The sequence below is a fragment of the Centruroides vittatus genome, unplaced genomic scaffold (assembly GCF_030686945.1).
Source record: "Centruroides vittatus isolate TY-2023 unplaced genomic scaffold, ASM3068694v2 contig_361, whole genome shotgun sequence".
NCBI classification, from domain to species: domain Eukaryota; kingdom Metazoa; phylum Arthropoda; class Arachnida; order Scorpiones; family Buthidae; genus Centruroides; species Centruroides vittatus.
In genome coordinates, this window is record NW_027122185.1 from 2,113,739 (window position 1) to 2,135,252 (window position 21,514).

Consider the following 21,514-nt stretch of genomic DNA (forward strand, 5'->3'; position numbering starts at 1 on the left):
ATCAGCACCCTCTGGCGAGTGAAATTAATTTTCAAAAAATTTATATAATCCCGAATCGATTTTTTTTAATCGTATATAATGTAAATTTAAAGTAATTTTTCAAAATATTCATCAACTAAAATTAGTTTTATATTTTAAAATTCGAAAAGTTTTTAATTTTTTTATTTTATAAAAATAAAAATATTCAAATATCACAGTATTTCTATCTATCAAAAATTGCTACGCTTGAGCGATTGCTCGTCGATATTAAATTAATAATTCCTCAATTTAATTCATTATTCTTATAATCCGAAATGATTTATATAGTATTAATTTGGTGGATGGAATTAATTTCGCAGTTTACAATTGAATTTGACATACAATTGAATGCAGGAGGATTCAAAGCTGGATCAAATGTCGGTTTTTCGGCCTCATATCGAAGCACCGCACTTTCAACTTTCTAAGAAAATTTAATATTTTCTTTTTTGATTCTTTGCCGAGTACATTTAACGTTTGTAGATTATGTTTAATAAAATTACACGAGTTTTCGATTAAAATAAATTCGTTTTTGCAAATAATTTGGAGCTGTAATAACGTTTCCCGAGGATCCGCAAAACTTGCTAGCCGGCCCTGTGGATGAAGAAGATACTTCTGATGGACTTTAGCAAGCCTAATATGGCCGAATCCATTATGGGCTTGCTAGAAAGGTCCTCTTAGTGCCCACAGAGCAGAGTTTTAAGAAAAAAAAATAGTGCAGCACCAGACTTCCAGACGTAATGTGTTCATAAAATTGTACCAAAGTTGAGCTGCACGTTTGTTATAAAGGAAGTTCCGTGGAAGGGAATGCTGTTGAAGATATAAGGGCTGGAAGTTTCTCCCTTTAGAAATTTCTAGAACACTCGAGAGTGTTTTGGAATGTTCCACAATGATATGGGATGTTGTGGAATGCTTTCGACTGTTCCAGAAATTTCTAGAGGGCGAAACTTCCAGCCCATATATCTTCAACAGCTCGCCCTTCAAGTAAAAACGGGAACCATCTTCATGGATGGCGAATAGAGGGCTACCACACCATATAACTCCCTTGATCGTACCGGGACTCGTTTTTGAGTTTTAGCGGCACGCACATTGTACATTGTACATTTACACCTATAATATATATTGATTAAATTTTTTCAATTATTTACATCATTTTACAATGAAAGCAGTTTATTTTATCATTCACTTAGTTCAAAGCGTCATTAAAAAAAAAATTTTTAACAGATCCAATAATTTAATCAATTTTTACATAAAAATAAACCCCACAAGCATTTTTGTGAGAAATGTAATCAAAAGAGGTAGATAACCTATACATTTAAATTTCATTTTAGATGTTATCAGTATAGTGGTGCGTTATAGCTCCAAAAGGCCCGGACAAATTTGAATTAGGGGTCCCAAAATCCATGTCTGATCCTTCAGTTTTCTTCGGGAAATTTTTTCTTATAAAAGATTGGTTTGGAATCCCCTCTTAGAGGAGGTCACAGGCAATCGCTCTTTTTGCCCATAGGATAACGTGCCACTGTATCAGTAAAACGACTAAAGAAAGATATGTTAAAATTTCCAAGTTAACTTCAATTCAATCTTCGTTATTTTCAACACTTTCCAAATATATACATTACGGTAATGCAATTTTCAAAAATTGTAGACTTAATTTCTTCCTTAATCTCCAGAAAGGAGTTAGATAACGACCGGCATGACTCATTGTTAACAGGAAAAGTATGATGTACAGGGGTAAGACACTGTTAAAATTCAGAGTACTGTGGGGATGTCGCAATAAATAATTGCTCGTTTTCAATAAATTTTTCTGTGTGTATTTAATTTAAGAAGGCCAATGAAAAAAGTTTTTTTTTGTAAAAGGACATGAAAAACTTTAAATTCCTGAAATATATTAAGAACCCTAGATCTACAGTTTAAACAATTCAGTATATGCCCAGTAGAAAATATTTTGCATGTTACGGTGTTTTTTAAACTCTTACCAGCACCAAAAGGACTTTTTGCATGCCCCATCCACGAGTTTGACTACACCCACTATGGACGACCGTACCGACGGACAAGGTTTAACATATCCGGGACAAGCCACACATGAACATAATCAGATTCACACTCAGATCTCCAGAAAGATAACATACAATTTATATTGATCATCTTCCCACTTGTATGCCAAATGTTTGTAGAAAAATTGTGTTGGATAGCATACAAAAATGGTTAGAATGTTCTTTGAAAGAAATTCTTCACTATACCTAATTTCAACAAACCCACAGAATTAGGTCATTTCTTATAAATTTATTTTAGATGAATTTGAAGGTAATATTTCGTTCATACAATCTGCTGTACGTTCGTTTGCATAAATAGCAAGGTATAGTAATTAGAAGTTTAGAATTAAATTTAAACGAAATCTGAAAAAAATAGGTTTGAAAGATTTTTAATCATTTTAAAACAATGTACTACTCTTATCACCATATTTCAATATACTATTAGTTAGACCTGCCTTCAAAGAATAAAAGATTGATTGAACAGTCTATAGTGTATGAAACCTCACGTATAAACCTAAATCAATCCCAAAACAGGATGTATATGCTTCCATGCAGTAATAAAAAATATCAAAAATTTTGGTAACATAAAGAACAGAGAATAATAATTAGAAATCTATGATTAAAGGTAGATAAAAATTGTCTAAGTCAAAACTACGATCAAAGAACTTATTACTTCATTAATAGAATTTAACTTTTCTTGGTCTTATTTAATGTAAAATGTTCCTTTATTGAAGTTTGCAGAGAACTAAAGTATAAAAAGTTTATAATGTATACGGAAATTCACAAATTCATTGTAAAATACTGTTTATAGAATAAATTAGCCCAAGCAATGCCAGGCAGATGCAGTTAGTAAGTACTGTACTATATAAAATGTAAGTATAAGCACTTTTCAAACTTGAATTCACTTAGAAGGAAAAATAGGATATTCTCTAAATACAGTATAATAAAATACTAGAATATGGATACCAAATTATGCTTTTTATTAAAATAAAAAATCATGTGACAATACATTTTGAATTACAAAAAAAAATTTTTTTAAATGAAGTTAAAAAGTATTTATTGTTTAATTTCAAGATTTATAAGGCAGTCTTCAAAATTTCTAATCTTTATTCTAATTTAAAAGAAGAGAAAAGTATTAAAACTAAGTTCTGAAAAACAGTGTTTCATAAAATAATGATAATCAATGTAGTTATTAAGCAGCATTTAAATTTATTTTTAATAATTTTTATTGAAAATCTATTAAACAGAAATAGTTCTGTTTAAAAACCAACTAATGCAGTGGTTCCCAACCTTTTCTAGGATGCGGAACACTTTTGTGAGCAATTTTCTTTAGCGGAACACTTACTTAACTTAATATAAAATACATAAGCTTGTCATCAGTTATTTTATTAGAATTGAGCAGTTATAATTCAAAATCTCTACTCATATTATTAACGCCAATTCTAAGACAGGAAAAAATATACCTAAATAACTTTAATGGGAAACTTGTGCCTGATGTTTTTTACATATTTTATTCAGTTTTTATTATTGCCTTTATCTTATTCGAAACAGTAGTACACTCCATAAGTACGAGTCGTACATATATATTTAAGTTTATGAAAATTTTATGATTTTAATTTTTTGATATTCGGCGGCTCGAATACGATTGTACACTTTCCGATTTGCGACTAAATCTGCGGAACACTTGGGAGATGCTAACGGAACACCGGTCGGGAACCACTGAACTAATGCGTGTGAAAATTATTATTATATATGTGCATTACTATATAAAATGAAATAAAATGGATAATTCAATAGTATATTTTTTTATGCCTTAACATGTTTAATAGTTTTTTTTTCCTATTTAATTCATATTTTACAAATAATCTGTAAATAAAATAATATTTCAGAAACCTTATGTAATAAATATTTATTAAATTGGCAGTGTCAATTCTGTACACATTTTTAACATTATCTGAATTATTGATAAATACATTAAAATTTCCATTGAATTATTTTCAATACATGTTCATTCAATTTTATTCAATTCAACAGTAAATTAGAATAAAATTTTAAATATATTTAATTATTTTCTTTTATTAATGATACATTTTATACATTATTTCTTAAATAATCTTATTTTAAAATATTAACCACAATCTGTACTTCATTCTTATTTCTTTACTCTAGATAAAATTATTAGATATCAAAATACTGTTCACAGAAAAACTATTTCAAGTTTAAATCTTGCTATGTTTATAATATATTAGATGATGACTGACCATTTTGCTTTATTACTTAATAAAAAGTTTTAAATAAAATCTATTATATTTATCACTATTCTTACTTATTTTCATGACCACATTATTTTTCTTTTACTACTTAGTAGAGGATGCATCACTGTTATTATTTCCACTTTGTTTGACAAACATAGGATGATCAGGTTGATGCTGAGTATACCATAATTGCGCATAAAGTGAATTGGTATCAGATAATAAAGTCTGATGGTTTCCCCTTTCTTTAACTTCACCTTTATCTAAGACAAGAATTTCATCTGCATCCACTACTGTAGAAAGTCTGTGTGCAATGCATACTGATGTTCTTCCTAATGATGCTCTATGTAATGCAGCCATGATTTTCTGTAAAACCAAATATAATCTTCAATATTTATTTTTAAATTATATTATATAGTTAAATTAGTTAAATACATTACCTTTTCAGTTATTGAATCTAATGATGATGTAGCTTCATCAAAAATAAAAATTGGTGAATTTTTTAAAATTGCACGAGCAATAGCTACTCGCTGCTTCTCGCCACCTAAAAAATATATTCATACTTTTAAAAATATAATAAGTATTTCATTTAAAAATACAGTGAACCCCTGTACAACATGGGAGATATGTTTCTTAAACTCACAATTCATACATAACACATGGTTCATATAACATGATTTTCTACAATTCAGAATGTATCCCTGCATTGTACAAAAGTTTATTGTTTCACTAATTTATTACATCTAAATTAAATTGAATAAAAAATTTCTTAAAGATAAAAGATATGTAGACAAAAGTAGTATAAATAGCAAAGCTCTAAATAGTTCTTTTTTCATATAAAATTAAATTTTACAAGGTGTGTCTGAAAAGTTCAGTGAATGGTCTCATAAAATAAAGGAAACAAGAGATACAAACAAAATACCTTTACTGGCATTCAAAGTAATCTCCATTAGCAACAACACACATTTGACATCAGTTGTACAGCTGCTGGAAGCTGTGAGCAAACACTTCTTTCGGTATTGCACAAAGCACTGTTATCACACGTTGTTGGATCTGTGCAATGTCGGAAAAGCGTAGGCCTTTCAGGCGGGGAACAAGATGAAATCTGCAGGTGCCAGATCTGGAGAATATGGAGTATGTTGAAGAACTGTCACCTGGCGTGTAGCGAGGAAGTGCCATAATGTTCAGGCGTTGCTCCATTTCTCAGTGACACTCCTTCTCACACTGACTGCGTTGCATTGTTTGCTGCGTGCACTTCTGTTTAACTGTCGTGATTTCGACGCTAGGGGGCACTAGTTGGCAAGTCTCTCACTATGTCTGCGTGAGCACAACGTCCTTACCAGCACGGTTATTCAACTATGGGACCATTCACCGAACTTTTCAGATGCACCTTGTATTTATAAATAAAATGCTGCTGTGCTGCTGCTTAAAAAAAATAACAAATCAAAATAAACTGAAGTGAAAATAAAGAGATGAAGGAATGCCAAGTGATCGATTAATTACACTACATAGTGTTTAAGAAACAAAAAAAAAATTTGAAATAATAAAATACTAAATTATTTAAATAAATATTTGTCTACACAGAGTGCAGTGTTACAGTTTTTTATTTTCACTAGCACTTTCAACAAACTTACGTTCATCATCATCATGCAAATGAAATTTTATAAATAAAATACAATGTTCTATTGTAAGTGGAACACATATTATTTAAAATTAAAAAACAAAAAAAAATTTAAAAACTTATGAATGTGCTACAAAGTTTGATTTCACTAGATGTTATGATGTTTGCAGTGCATGCATAGATATAGACCCATGTTAAAGGTATCACACCTTTAACGTGCATGTGTGTAACATGGTTAGGAAATCTCTATTTCCAAGCACAACACTACACAACAAGAGAGAGGTTCAGTAGTTCAATTGACATTATTGTACCTCGGATCTCTTTCCACACACATTTGCTTGATATTCAAGCAACATAACTTTCTCCTGACCCTATATCCGCTACTGAATTTGCACAGATTCATCTGCAATGATTGGGATAAATTCTCCACCTTTGAAAAATCAGGAGTCTATGCTATACCATTGGAGAATCCCATTATGGGGGTGAACATGAGGTACAGTACATTGGGGCCACAACACAAATGCTTGCCAACTGTCTAGCTGAGCACCAGGATGACGTGGTGAAAGGAAAATGTACAAGAGAGCTCGCAAAAAAGGTGCTCAAACAGAACTACAACCCATTACGGGCTCAAACAATGCTATTCAGATGCTACAATGATCAGAAACTCATGTTCATATAGGAATCTCTTCTCACAAAAATCTAGAAGCCATGCAATACTCTCACATTTGACCTGCCCAGCACGTGGGTTGCCCTATATAAATGATGATCTATGTCTGCTATCACACCTTTAATATGGGTCTATATCTACACATGTGCTGCAAGACATCACAACATCTAGTGAAATCAAATTTTGTAGCATGTTCATTACGGTTTTCTAATTTTAAATAATATGTGTTCGACTTACATTAGAACATTGTATTCTATTTTTAAAGTATCGTTTGCATGATGATGATGAACATAAGTTCATTGAAAGTGCTAGTGAAAATAAAAAACTTAATGCCGCACTCAGTGTATCTTTACTTCCTCTTATCTGATATTTGGCATGAAGATCAAACTATATTCTGTTACAAGATGGAAACTGCAAAAATCCTATAAATGATTTATAATGCTTTATGAGGAAATAAATCATTTATAATAAGACAATTAATATGAGTATTAAAGTACTATTTTACAGTCAAACAACAAGAATTCCTTTATTGTATGTCATTTTGAGAAAACCAATAATTAATGGCATTCATAAAAAGTTTTCATGAATGAATAAATCATTGAAAAATACTTTATGGATATTATTAAAGTCTTAAGACTTTTTATAATAAAAACTAACTACTAAAAAACAAAATTTTTGTCAACTTATTGCATTTATTAAATAAAAGTTCTAAGGAAGTTCTATTAAAGAATTACATAATATTTTATTTAAAAAAAGCAAATAAATAAATTTAGTTTAATTTTGTCTTTTTAAAAATGTTTATACTATAAATAGTATTCTTTTTAAGTGCATTCCTTTGATATTATTTACTAATAAAATTGATATTGATATTTGCAATAATAAAAAGCTATGAATGAAAAAGAATTTTGCAAGTTACATATATATGCAAATTTACAAATTTACCTCGTTCCTGAAACATTCTTGTCAAAATCTCATAAATAGAGACAAGTTTAGCAATTATCTTTTTATGATCAAAATTCATACTTTGTTCTAGCATAACCCTGTCACCTTATCCACACTCTTCAAATAATATTAAAATGTTATAAAATATATATTTACTTATCAATGAATAATTCACATGAAATAAAATAACAAAAAAATATAATGAAATAATTAGTTTACTCACCAATATAAAAGGAATAAATTATAAAATGTTAAAAATAATAGGACACAAAAATCAAGTAACTTGTTAGACATTCTTTCATTTATTGGTAATAATCAGTAAGCAGAAAACAAGTAAAATAGAGTAAAATAAACTTGTTTTTAATTAATGGTATTGTAATCATCAATAGAAAGGTTTCTAATGTGGAGAAAAAGTGTATTAAACTGCACAACCATGCAGTTTAATAAACTTTTAAATGAACCTACATTGTAAATGAAACAAAATGGAAAGTGAAGTTATGAACATTCTATTTGGAATGTACAGGAATTTCAATTTTATTGCACTTTTGATTAAAATATTTTGTTTTTGTAAACATTGGTAGGTATTCATTGTATCAAATATTTATTCTTGTAAATAGGAAAGAAAGATAAAAGCAAATAGCTCAATGTATTGAATTCTCATATCAGTTATTTGTAAATCAGGATCAAACTATACACAAATGTTAAAGAATTTTTTGATGTTTTAATTTTTTTATTCAAAGATTTTGATTCTATTAAATCTCAATTTTTATTATGACACTGACAACAAATAGTACACTTAATGCCTGTCAAAAAATTATTGATTTTGTATATTATATTTTAAAATATCTCACATACCTGATAATTTCAAACCTCTTTCTCCTACTTGGGTTTCATATTGTAAAGGCCATTTTTGAATGCTGTCATGAATTTCAGCCATACGTGCAGCTTCAAAAACATCACTTAATGTTTTCTTGAAATCTCCATAATGTAAATTGTATAATATAGTATTATGAAATAAAACTGCATCCTATTAAATAACAATTATTATATTATACAATTACTTTACATAATGCTTACATAAAAATTAAAATTCATTTAAATAGTAAATAATATTCATTTAATAAATTTTGGCATTGAACCATGGCAACATCCCATGAAATTTTTTGGTTTTTATTTTCCAGGTAGATTTCTTTTCTTATTATGTCTGAAAGAAAAACCTATTCCTGGTGAGTTTGTCCTAGAGCAGAGCAAAATTGTTTCTTTCAGATGTGCTAGAAATGAAAATTTTGTATTTACTGCACAGTGATTTTGATATTAAAAAAGGCATCTTGCTGTTTATCCAACTGAATCGAAAACAGAACTCTAAGCAGCAGCGCCGCTAGTATATAGGTATTGCACATGGGCTAGCCGTTTGAGCGCCCATGTACAATACCGATTATGCCGCCCCTGTTTAACTACGACTACCTACGCTGAGCTTGCCAGCAATACCAATTTGCCGTCCCCTGGATGTGCCGCCTGCGTGTGGTGCACGCCTTGCAGGCCTGACTCTAAGCTTGAGGGAATGATTGATAAAATAGACAATTTCCTCTTGGATGCAGAACCTAGATGAAGACACCATTAATTTAGAAGCCAAAGTCAAATGTTTACAGAAAAGTTTGTCAAAAGGTAAAGGCAGCTGTGGTGTTTTGCCATCAAAATGGGAGAATGTTCAACATCATATTACAGAACTCAAACTCAAGAAAGATTTAAATGTTTCTTAACATGTAACAAAGTAATTCTTTCAGGTCATGTTGAAATGAATAACGAAGATGACAAAATTGTGTTACAATTTTTTTTTCTAATAAGATAGGAATTAATAATGTGGAATTAGATAAATATTATAGATTAGGTTGCTGTATCCTAGAGGAAAGGACAGCTTACCATTTGTAGACTTTTGGTTTTACAGAGAAACTAAGAATTAAAAGCTGTAAGAAGTTTTGTTTTTGATGATAATCCCCATATCTAGAGAAGTTAAAGAAGTTGTTAAATGTTTGAAAATGAACATAAAGAAAAAGGTGCTAAAATATCTTTTTTACATAATGGAAAATTGATGAAGGTCATTATTTATGTATAATGTTTGTACAAACTTGATAATTGAACAAAAAGATGCTTGACATAAGCTGGTGACCAGAAGTTTCATTACAATGAGATTGAAAAAATCTATCAAAGGTTTTAAGTTGAATTTTTTCCACTTTTTTCTATTCCTTAAGTTTAGCTAATTAATAAAATTTTAGTTTGAAATATATAAAAATATTTTAGAAACTAATTTTTCTAATAATGTAGTGACTAAAGGGTTTTGTTACATTTTATTTATTGATCAAAACATAACAAAAATTAGAATTATTTACAAATTTTATTCATTTTAAACAATTTTAAAAACTTTTATTAACTTATTAGTAATTCGTAGTACCACTTTTAGTTTCTATAACAGAAACTAATCGTTTGGGGATTGATTTATAAAGATCAACAATAATTTTTGCTGGGAATGTGTCAGTACATTGTTTAATAGATTTCTCTAGGTCATCAAGCTTGTCATATTTATTGTTGGCATAAATTTTAGAAAATATTAAATCCCAAACATTCTCAATTATGTTTTGATTGGGATGTTTTTCTCATTAAAGCAATGCATAATTCTTGCAGCATGAACAGCTAATGGTGTTGTATTACATGAAATATAAGATGCACTCTATTTTCAGAGATACTAAAACCTGAAAAAAGTGCATTTTACATTCAAGTAAATATAGCAATTTAAAAATCTAATAGGGAATAATAAACACTAAAACTAAATAAACTATTATTTATTTAAAATAAATGCAGAACAAATTAATGAAGAAACATTTTAAACTAACAATGCTTAAACTAATCACCCAATGGGCATCATTATATTCTATGAAGCCTAAAAGTTGAACTTTATTGTCTTGTATGGGTTAAATAATTTGACATTTTTGAGATTTCAGATTTTTCACAGTAATATATTCACAATATTCTCTATATTATTCAAAACCACTACATTATTTTTCTCTAAGAGGTCTGCTTTCTATTCAAGCACTTTATGTCATGTTATTAAGTAATGTCAATGTAACTTTATATTAAATAGATATTAATATTTAAATATATACTTTAAATTGCATTTACCTGAGGTACTACAGAAATATTTCTTCTCAGACTTTCAATATCAACATCCTTGATATTTCTACCTGCTATAAGAATCTGACCGTTTTGAGGCTCGAAAAAACGATATAATAATCTAACAATTGTTGTTTTCCTAGAAAAAATAAAGATATTTTATGAATATTTTTTATTCACATCATTATATTATATTAATTCAGGGGTTCCCAACCTTCATGGGTCCAGAGCACACTTAAAAAATTGTGTGAAAAATTGGGGCACACTTTATTACTGTATTAAATATTACCGGAGTGGCCAACAGATCAATCATAGAGCACTTTCTAATATTTTTTCTACAACAGTTTACTGGTAGAAATTTCTGAAATACAGTTGATAACACATAGAAGTAAATTTTGTTTTAATTTTTTTAATTCATCTTGTGGCACACTTAGAATGGCTTCACAGCATACTAACTAGTTGGGAACCACTGCATTAATTTCTAAAAATATTTACATTCAAATAAATTGTTTCAATGAATATCTTCTGAAAACTAACAACATTTATTAAATTTTCAAACCTCGGCAAATATGTTAAATTTAACAAAGAAAAATAATATAAAATGCAATGTTTTTAATTAAGAAATTAATTAATTAAATCCTTTTAATACCTTAGGTAAAAATATATTAAATAAACTGCTTATAATGGATTGAAAAATTATAAAGCTCTCAGGAGAAATTATAAATACATATTAGAAAAGCTTTTCTATATTGTACTTTATCTTCATTTACTCACATGAATTTTATTGGTAAATCCGTTGTTAAGGTTTTTAATATATAATTTTGGTGCAATTTTTTGGAAACATCTGAAAAACTAAACTAATCATAATTAAGATAAATATTCCTATAATCTTCTGTATATTTCTGTAATAGTAAAAATGAATACAAATTTTTCAATAATAATGTGAGATCGAGGGAGATAGGAGGAAGTCGTTTCTCTCCTTTTTGGTAACAGGTCGTTGACCTTTCACTTGTCAAGATGGCTAAAGTTTCGATTTCCGTCCCGCGAGTAGGGACTCTTTTTGTCAGGCGAGTGGATAGGAGGGGAGATGGGGTCGACGATAAGGCAAAAGTGATATTCGAGTCAAAGAGGACACCATTTAACAATTAAAACAAGGTTTATTAGAATTAACAAAGGACACAAATACAAAATCTGATTAATTCCCTAATTCGTGTAGGGTTCGAGAGAGAGAGCTCACAGTTCAGTTCATACCTCACAAATAGTTCCTTATAGAGTTAGCTCTTTGATATCCCAGCGGTGGAGATAAATATCCGAAATTGGCACAGTTTTAAAAAGTCGCAACTGAGCGCGGAGACGTTGGGACGGTAGGTCCAGAGCAGTGAAGACCTGCAAGGGTGTTCGTCCGGCAGATGATAAGAGACTCCCCTGAGGGGGGAAAGGAGTGGCTTTTATAGCTTTAGGCTGGGAAAAGTGGTCACGTGCTCGAGTGTTGATGGTGATCTGGGTCATAGTTGTTCCCGGGACTAAAAATATATGACGAATTCGAACATTAACTATAAACTTAGGTTGCAAGATGATCTGTAGAAAGCTTAAGAACAATAGATAGTTGATAGTTATATGGCCGGGGACACATATTTTCTCGTCCAGGACAGTTTTTAGGCAGGATGTTTTTAATAGGAAAATTCTTCAATATAATAAAGGGAACAATTATTAAAAATTGTTACGTTTTTACGAATTTACGTTCAGGGGAATTTTCGGATCTCACAATAAAATTAATTTGAAAATGGCAATTTAGTTACAGTTGAACCTCCAATACTGTAACTGTCACTTCCCAATAACAGCTATTTCTAAGCAATGGTCATTTTTTCAAGAAATTGTTATTATTTTGTTTTTTAACAAAAATGCATACAGAATAGTTCCCAAAAAACAGCTCTTTTTCTGCTTCCCTCAGTGGCTGTTTTTCAAAGATTTACCCATACCAGAGGTACAAACAGAGGTTATTTGTTGTTACTTTGCAAATGAAAAACTAAACAAATATAAATAATTAAGATTATTAATTGTATTTCTCTCACATTAACCAAAGTTTAGAATCATTGTTAGATCTTATTATTATGATTATTATTTGACTATTAGATTATTTTTGATGAATATAATGATATGGTAGAAGGTGGAAAATAAAATTTGATAAAAGAATATCTTTATTTAACACAGAATCATAAAACTTCAAAAATTAAGATTTAAAAGAAAGGTTTTAAAACTTTGGTATTTTATAATTTAGAAATTTTTATTAAAAAACAAATAGTTTTGAAACTTAAGAATTCTTAATAAAATACTAAAAACAAAGATTATTCTTAGTTCTAAAACAAGTAAAAACTACTTTGACTTAGTTTTTCTTTAGTTTAAAGGCCAATGCCCAAGAACAACAAAACTAACAGGACAGTTAGTCTCAAAAACAAATTTTGTCAATTGCTGTCCCAACCATGTGAAAACCTCCAGCTTTGTTTGAGTTGCATAAGTATGGCAGTGCTGTACTTCAACAGCAGTGAGATATATATTGACAATCAATCATATGACAGTAGGGTGTCTCATTATGTTCATAAAGTAGAAAATATAAAGGATATTCAAGGAAATATTAATTAAAGATGTCAGAAAAAGAACTTTTGTACACATTATTTTGTTTTAATTTATAAGAGGTAAAATTAATCAAAATCTCCTCCCAAGCTTTCTCTTGTTGAACCATCAGCAATTGGTTTTCACCTGAAAATAATATGTTATAATGAAAATTGTTACAGTAATAATAATCGAATATGGCAAATATCAGTTAATGACATTTGGTGTCACATTTATTCTGCCACTTATACATATTGACCTTAATGAGCAATCCATGACATGACACTCATTCTCCTGAAATTTTTAAACTTATACTATCCTATGTAAAATTATATCACTTCACAAACTAAATGGAAAAACGTTTCAGAAATCAGTAAGACTGATATAGTGTTTATTACAGTGAATTAGTCTGTGCCAAATCAATAAATTTATTAATAAAATGTAGAATCTATATATATAAAATTACTTGGACTGACTGAGTCACTGATTGATTCATCATCGCCCAGAGCAAACCGCTGAACCTAAAGAGGTGAAATTTGGTACACAGTTAGGGTACGTCATGAAAATGCACACTAAGAAAGGATTTTTTCGAAATTCCCCCATGGGGAAGAGGGAGAGCATTAAGGCTTAACCTGAAAAATGGCTTCTACTGTACTATTTTAGATGCAATTTTTTGTTTTTAACTGTGTTTTAGTAGTGTACACCATGAAAATGCACACTAAGAAAAGATTTTTCAAAATTCCTCCGTGGGGGGAGAGGGAGAAAACAATAGCTTGATGAAAGAGGTCACTGTGCTGTTAGCTGGAGATTTTCGGCAAACATTACCCATCATGCCTAGGGGTACACGGGCAGATGAAGTAAAAGCATGCTTAAAGACTTCATATTTGTGGCCACATATCTGGAAACTTGCACTCCATAACAATATGAGAGTCCATTTAAGTGGTGATACATCTGCTGGGCTTTTCGCTGAGGTGCTACTAAAAATAGGCGATGGAAACTACCCTTCACTGGAAGGTAAAAATCACAATCCCTTCAGATTTGGGTATAGTAGTTACCTCCTTATCAGAGCTAACTTCTAAAATATATCCTGATATAAGTAACATCAAAAAGAAGCCCACAGAATGGTTGTGCGAAAGTGCTATCTTAACTCCAAGAAACGATAAAGCAGCCACAATTAATGATATTCTATTAAAAGCCTTCGAAGCTCAAGATCTTGAATACAGGTCTTTTGATTCAGTGATCCAAATGGACGACGCCGTCCACTATCCAACAGAATTTCTTAATACTCTGAATTCTCCTGGTCTGCCATCACATAAACTCATTGTTAAAGTCCGAGCACCTGTAATGTTATTAAGAAATCTTAATCCGCCTAAATTATGCAATGGTATGAGACTACAAGTAAAAGCTTGGCATAAGAACATTGTAGAAGCTACAGTGATCACTGGATGTGCTCGGGGAGAGATAGTTTTTATCCCAGGAATACAATTAACCATCAGAATATCCATTCGAATTTAAGAGAACACAGTTCCCTCTCAAAGTGTGTTTTGCCATGACTATTAATAAATCACAAGGACAGTCACTGAAAATGGCCAGCATCAACTTCAGTGAAGACTGTTTTTCTCATGGACAGTTCTATATCGCATGTTCCAGAGTAAGCTCTGCGAGTAGTCTGGTCATCTTAGCCCCAAAAGGCTATACCACAAACATGATTTACAAAGAGGTAATGGGGTAACTGAAACTCTATTTTACTGTAAGTATTTATAAATTTATTTAAATTTAGAAATTTTCAGATAATGTCATTTATGTTTTGAAAAAAATTAAACTCAGATTTATCGTATCTCACAATCCCATAATATTTGAAACTTGAATTTAGGTGCATTAGCAGTCCATAGTTTGAAACAAACAAAAATCTGTAATTTTACCAAATTAGCAACAAATAATGATCAAGAATCTTAGTGAAGTACCAAATGAGGGCTATTTCTATCAAATTGCAAAATCCTTGCTGGCAAAGCTGCGGGTAACAGCTGGTATACCATAAATTAAATATAAGTTGAATTTTAACAGCAGGAAAAAGTTATTGTATTGTATTATTTTAATGCAATACAATAACTTTTTTCTGCTATTTTTCTTTTGTAATTTAAGTTTAATTTATACTTAAATAACAAAAATAAATGACTAAAATGTATTTTTAAAAAGCCTTATTGTTTCTAGAAATTAGTATTTATTTCTTGACATGTCAATATAACAAGATGTAAGAAAAAAAATTCTAAGAAAATATTTTAGCCTATATAAATATCTAAAAAGGTAGTTAGATGTTAAAAACCAAAATATGTTTTCCAAAACTTCTTTACTGATTGTTTATCCAAGAAAAAACAATTTTGCAAAAATGAACATAAAACAATAATCAACAAAAACCAATTTACTTTTTATATATTGGGTTAAACCAAAAGTTTATTCGGGTATTTACGTAATTGCTCATCTGTAGTACCTCTGTCGTGCTTATCAAGTTTTAGGGTGTTTAGGTTGACATTATGAATATTTGCATATCTATTACATAATTACAGCTACTTTTTAAAATTTTATCATCTTTTAAGAAAGAAAAAAAAAAACATTAAAATGGAAGATAAGAAAGTGCATTTTCAACATCTCATGCTCTATTATTTCCAAAAAGGAAAACATGTGAGAAAAACTCAAAAAAAAATATGTGCTGTATATGGAGAAGATGCAGTTACTGATCGAACATGCCAGAAATGGTTTTCAAAATTCAGGGAGGTAGATTTTTCTTTCGAAGATGCACCTCAGTCAGGATGGCCTTCAAGCATAGAAGGTGGGTCCATAACAGCTTTAATTCAAAACGATTGGCATAAAACAACACGAGAGATAGCCGACATCTTAAAAATATCCCAAACATCTGTTATCAGACATTTGGCTAGCCTTGGATACCCTTCCCGTTATGATGTTTGGGTTCCCCCATCAATTAAGTGAATAAAACCTTATTGAGAGTGTTTCTGTATGTGATTCACTTTTAAAGCGCAATGAAGACAATCCCTTTTTAAAGTGATTAATAACAGGTGATGAAAAATGGATCGTTTACAACAATATTCAATGCAAGAGATCTTGGAGTAAGCCAGGTAATCCTCCAGTGCCGCAACCTAAAGCTGCTTTGCATCCCAGAAAAGTAATGATTTCAGTTTGGTGAGACTGGAAAGGGGTTCTTTTATTATGAGCTTTTACCCAACAACCAAACAATTAATTCCAATAAATATTGTCTCCAACTGGATGAACTAAAGGCTGCAATGCATCAAAAACATCCAGAACATGAAATTGACAAGGAGTGGTATTCCATCATGATAATGCAAGACCGCACATATTGTTAAACATGCACCAAAAACTTCTAGACTCTAACTGGGATGTTTTGAGTCACCCTGCATATTCTCCAGATATTGCTCCCTCAGACTGTCATCTTTTTCATTCATTGCAGAATAATTAAAATGGCATAGAATTTCAATCTTTAGAAGGTATCAAAATCACATTGATAATTTCTTCAATAGAAACCCACCCAATTCTACACAGATGGAATTATGAGTGTACACCACTCATAATTGGTTATTGAACAGGGTGGTTATTGTAAATGTACATCAAGGTTATTAAACAGAAGGGTGAATACATTGTGGATTAAACGTTTTTATTTATTTCAAAATAGTATATTGTATTTCTTTCTAAAAACTGAACAAACTTTTGGTTCAACATAATAAACAACTGAGGATTTTTAAAAAGTTTACAAGTTATATCTTATAACTTTTTAATGATTTAATAAAATATTTTATGTTTATTGTTAATAAAAATATTTTTAACCAATTTATCAATAGAAAATTCTTATTTTTATTAAGTCTACTGTTGTTTTGGTGTACTCTCAGATTGGTCTATAGCAGGGGTGGGCAAGCAAGAGTTCAGTGGGAGCCGAAATGTAGGTTTTGCAAAATTCATGGGAGCCGCAGTTCTGTACTGTTGTAGCGGATAGTATGGTAAGGCGTGCGATTTTATTATATAATATAAATATAATATAAAGCAAATATTGAATTTTTTAATAAACATATTTTCACAAAATTATAAAAATAAAATTGTAAAAATAATAATAAAAAACAGAAATTAACACTTTCAGCAAGAGCCACGTGTAACTCAAAAAGAGCCACATGTGGCTCTTGGAGCCGCATTTGGCCATGCCTGGTCTATAGAGTTATATGTCAGTCAGGGAAAAAAATGTATGAAAGTTTATCAATGTACAGTAATTTCGATTATAAAAACTTTTATTATTATACTTTAATTATAAACTGTAAAATTGTTTCTTTACAAAATTTAGAGAAACAGTTCATGACAGGCAACAGACTTATAATTCACTTTGTTTTAATTGTAATAAAAATGGTTATTAAATAAAAGTATTATTGTTTGATTTAATCTGGAAGAATAACATTTTAAAAAATTTATTCATTAACAACGAACATTTCTTTCTGTTGGGAATGCAAAAATGAAGCGCATATCGATATCATAAACTGTATATGGACTGGTAACACTTTGCAAAGATAGCACAAGGCAGGAAGAAACCTGTTGTTCTGTTGGCGCCAAAAGTTATGGACATATCAACAAGCGTATATAGTCTTAGATTAAAATAAAGTTCAGTTCAAAGTTAAAGAGCTGCCTCATCATTGTCCTAACACTTTCTAATTAAATTAAAGTAAAAAACCTGTTTACAACTGAAGTTGCAATGAAAATATTTATTTATATTTTCCCATCTTAAATAATTCCTTAGATAATCCAGTAGCACATTTGTTTTTGGAAATATTATAAATGTTTTTTTATTTTTTATTTTTTGCTGGTTCAATTTAAGAACAATCATATTTCTCACTGTTTATAATCTCGCTCTCTCTCTTATATCTAATTTTTGACATTTTATCAACAAGAGAGCATTATTTGCATTATTTTATATGATAAAATGCCTTCTTGCTGACATATAAGTTGTTATTATAAGTGCAGTTATTTATAATACTTATGTCTCCAAGAGTATTTTCCATACAAATATAAATCAAGAAATATTAATGTTTAAAAAAAAAAAAACAACTAAATTCAAGAATTATAATATTTTGATATTTCTTTTTTAACACTTGTCATTAATAACTAATAAATAATGTCAGATTTATTTGTTTCCATAAACTGAAAAATTATTCATGTAGAGTGGCATTTGTTCTGGAATACAAATTTCTATACAAAATTTCTAACTCATTTATAACGTCATCCATGGGACCGGAAACTTTTTGACGTTATAACCAAGTGTTGTTATCTGCGAGGTCATAATTTCAGTCTCATAAAAAGTACCAAGTGTGTTTAAGAATCTATTGTAAACTCCATTCTAATTTAACATTGTATGTATTACCGTAAAATTATTTCTTAATGGTAATACAGTATACTGTATCTATTATGATAGTAATAATTTATTAACCCTCATATTATCGTATGTATAAAAATGCAAACTACATGTTTAAATAAACTTTATTTATGTTATTATGTCTAAGTTTACATCTTTGTAATTAAAAATGTGAAAAATTACCTTTTATAAAAAATTTCTATTTGTCTTAAGTTTCAATAATGGCGGAACTTCCGGTTTTGAGAATAATGTTGAATTGAAAGGCAACAAAAGGTTAAATTAATGTAGGCCAATTAAAAGTAATTCAATTATTTCTTTATAAACTATTTGATATAATATGTTATATTAAAAATGATAGAATATTTAACAATTTAGCATAAAGTAATTTAAAAATGAGTACGTAATAACCAATTGCCACGTCGTTTAAAAGTGGAGAATTTCAACCCACCGAAGTCAGGTGGAGAGAGCCTCACCCACAGTTGTTCTAGGAAGTGGACTCTGACCCTAGGACTGAACAAGTAGTTTTTCTTTCTTAAATAAAATTTGTAATCTAATTTTGTAAATTTGGAAGTGCTTCAAATATGACGTTAAAACAGGGTTTTATGTCGTTACAAGTGGGTTTTTTAACATTATCTAGTATAGTAAAATCATGGGACTGATAAAAATTTGACGTTATATTAGGGTTGTCGTTACATCCGATGACGTTATAAACGAGTTAGACTAATTACAAAAAATTATTCTATAAGTACACATTTCATTATTTTTAATAAAAATATTGAAAATATTTAACAAAAAGTATTATGATAAAATATCAAAATCTAAACTGATATTAAATAAAAAAATTCAAATACCCAGATCCACTTCCTCCAACAAGAGCAATTTTTTTCCCAGCAGGTACTTCAAAACTTAAGTTATTTAAAATAGTTTGTCCTTTCACATATTCAAAATAGACATCTTCAAATTTTATTGTAGCTTCTGGAGGTGTTATTTGTAACAAGGGAGCACCAATTTTACCCTTAATTATTTTAAAAAAGTTATATAAACAATACTTTGTGTTAACATGATAAAATTTTAGAAATTTACCTTTACAGCTGGTTCCAATGTCATAAGACTAAACATTGTTTGCATGTCAATCAATGACTGTCTAACTTCTCGATATACAGAACCCAAGAAATTAAGTGGCAATGATAACTGAAACAGTAATCCGTTTACCATAACCAGATCTCCAACAGTTAAAGTACCTAATTTATAAAAATATTAAATTTTAATAGATAAATCAAAAATCATACATTAATACTTTCAATTATAAATGTATGTCATTAATAAATTCTTTTACTACATAAGTGAAAATTATGTGGTATTTGCATTGTTTAAGAGCATTATGCAATATAATGTGCCATATATATATATAAGTCAATGTATAATAGAAATAAAAAACATTATTTAATAAATGTATTGTTATCATGTGTGTTTAAACTTATCAATAACATTAATATGAAAAGAAATATCCTGAGATTATTAGCAACCAATATTTTCTTGACTTTATAAGATTGAACAATTACCAAGGTCAAGATAACAAATTATCAAATCAACAGCTTTCTCAGTGAAAAATTCTCTCTTCTGACAAACTTCAGATTTGTATGTGATATATATTTAAGGTTTGTTTCAAAAGAGAGAACACAAATACAGAATCTGGAAAGGTAATAACTAAATATAATTGAAAATAACAATAATAATAAAAAACTTTCTCATGAATAAAAAATATAAATAATAATAGGTATCCATGTTATTTATAATATCTCTTTTTATATATAATCAACTCTTTTATTACCAAGGCAATTTATTTAGCAATGCATTTCAGATCAAAAACAAAAAATGTGTTATCAATCCCTCCTCAGACTACAAATTTTAAAAAGGTATGCATTAATAAAGTGTGAAATCGGGGGGTGCCGGAAAAGACGAACCCCTCTCGATTGTCACCAATGGGTGTGATCCCGGGGAGATAAGAGTTTGTCGTACCTCCTTTTCCGGCGACTCACGGGTCAAGGATGGCTGTTACGTCGACGGCGCGTTACGCGTTACGCGAGTGGAGGAGGAGGAAGGATGGGGTCGACGATAAGGCGAAGCCGACAGTCAAGAAAGACACCATTTTATAACAAAACAAGATTTAATAAAAGCTAAACAAACTAAAGTACACTTCTACCCTCGTATACAAAAAGGGGCCGGAGAGAAAGAGTTTACAATTATTTTTCATACCTCTTAACAAGTCCGTAATAGACGGAGTTCGTAATGGACGAATATTCTCTCAGAGGTGACGATGATGTTCGGGATGACAGAGAATTCGTAGACTGGACAATGGCACTTAAAACATAGACACCTTGAAACTTTCGGGTTCGGTCGACGGCGTAGTGCACTTCTTAGTGGAGAGACGATCCGACCCCTTTTGGGGGGAAGGAAGCGTCTTTTATAAGTTTTTGATGGGAAAACTTGTCACGTGATCGAAAACGAATCACTATTAGGGCCATAGGTGTTCCCGGGATATTAAATAAACGACTTGTTCGGACGCTAACTATAAACCATCGTGCAAGATGATCTACCTGCTCCGAAGGAATAACGGTTTGTTGATAGTTAGGGGACAATCGTTGCCATTCGAGGGTCAACAATTTCCCGGGTATGGAATGTTGTTGATTAAGTCGTTTATAACTGGAGTGAAATAATTTAGAAATTTTAGGTTCTTAACTTCCAGATTTCACATAAAGTGACTATTTTACAAAGATATAAAAAAAACCT

The 21,514-nt window shown here is 30.1% G+C and overlaps 1 protein-coding gene across 1 annotated transcript in view; it reads right to left on the reverse strand.

Annotated features, from left to right (window-relative positions):
- Positions 1-3,952: 3,952 nt before the first annotated feature.
- The window catches only part of LOC136975016 (iron-sulfur clusters transporter ABCB7, mitochondrial-like), a 42,858-nt gene continuing 25,296 nt past the window's right edge, over positions 3,953-21,514 (reverse strand). Inside the window, exons 10-15 of the mRNA XM_067270005.1 lie at positions 19,808-19,965; positions 19,576-19,739; positions 10,705-10,834; positions 8,386-8,557; positions 4,741-4,844; positions 3,953-4,666 (exon numbers count right to left, since the gene is read on the reverse strand). Of these exons, the coding sequence (XP_067126106.1) occupies positions 4,406-4,666; positions 4,741-4,844; positions 8,386-8,557; positions 10,705-10,834; positions 19,576-19,739; positions 19,808-19,965 (989 nt within the window). The 3' untranslated portion in view covers positions 3,953-4,405. The remainder of the gene's footprint in view (positions 4,667-4,740; positions 4,845-8,385; positions 8,558-10,704; positions 10,835-19,575; positions 19,740-19,807; positions 19,966-21,514) is intronic.